Genomic DNA, 383 nt, shown 5'->3' with positions numbered 1-383 from the left:
TTCAAGTTAAGGAAGATGTAGAGATGACTTTTCCTTGCCTCTGGGCATTTTGGAAAGGATCCTGGGTTTCCAGCATGCTCCTGAAAAGCAGAGACTAGCTGGCAACGAGCTTCAAAGGGGGCTTTGCGGGGGTTGAAAAGCTGCTGATCCAACACACTGTGACTTATCATTTGCAGGCCACTAAAGCCATTTGGGGCTTAAGCTCCCCAAAAACAGAGAGGATTTTGCTGGCAAGCCTGTGATGGAGCCCTGGGCCCCCGTCCAGCCGCCCCAGCCCCGGGAGAGGCCGGCAGCCCGGGGGCCATGGGCAGAGGGGCTCCACGGCCCCCCGGCACCGCTCCGGCGGCAGCTCCTGCGCGCAGGGCAGGCTCCTCGCCCCGGCT

At 60.8% G+C, this 383-nt stretch overlaps 1 protein-coding gene across 1 annotated transcript in view; it reads left to right on the top strand.

Moving 5' to 3' along the window:
- The window catches only part of SEC16B (SEC16 homolog B, endoplasmic reticulum export factor), a 20750-nt gene continuing 20367 nt past the window's right edge, over nucleotides 1-383 (top strand). The window contains exon 1 of the mRNA XM_008636125.2: nucleotides 1-380. Within this exon, the coding sequence (XP_008634347.1) occupies nucleotides 242-380 (139 nt within the window). The 5' untranslated portion in view covers nucleotides 1-241. The remainder of the gene's footprint in view (nucleotides 381-383) is intronic.

The sequence above is a fragment of the Corvus brachyrhynchos genome, unplaced genomic scaffold (genome assembly GCF_000691975.1).
Source record: "Corvus brachyrhynchos isolate BGI_N302 unplaced genomic scaffold, ASM69197v1 scaffold466, whole genome shotgun sequence".
In the NCBI taxonomy this organism is placed as follows: Eukaryota; Metazoa; Chordata; class Aves; order Passeriformes; family Corvidae; genus Corvus; species Corvus brachyrhynchos.
The sequence above is the reverse complement of the archived record's forward strand: the minus strand, read 5'-3'. Positions and strand labels throughout refer to the sequence as shown.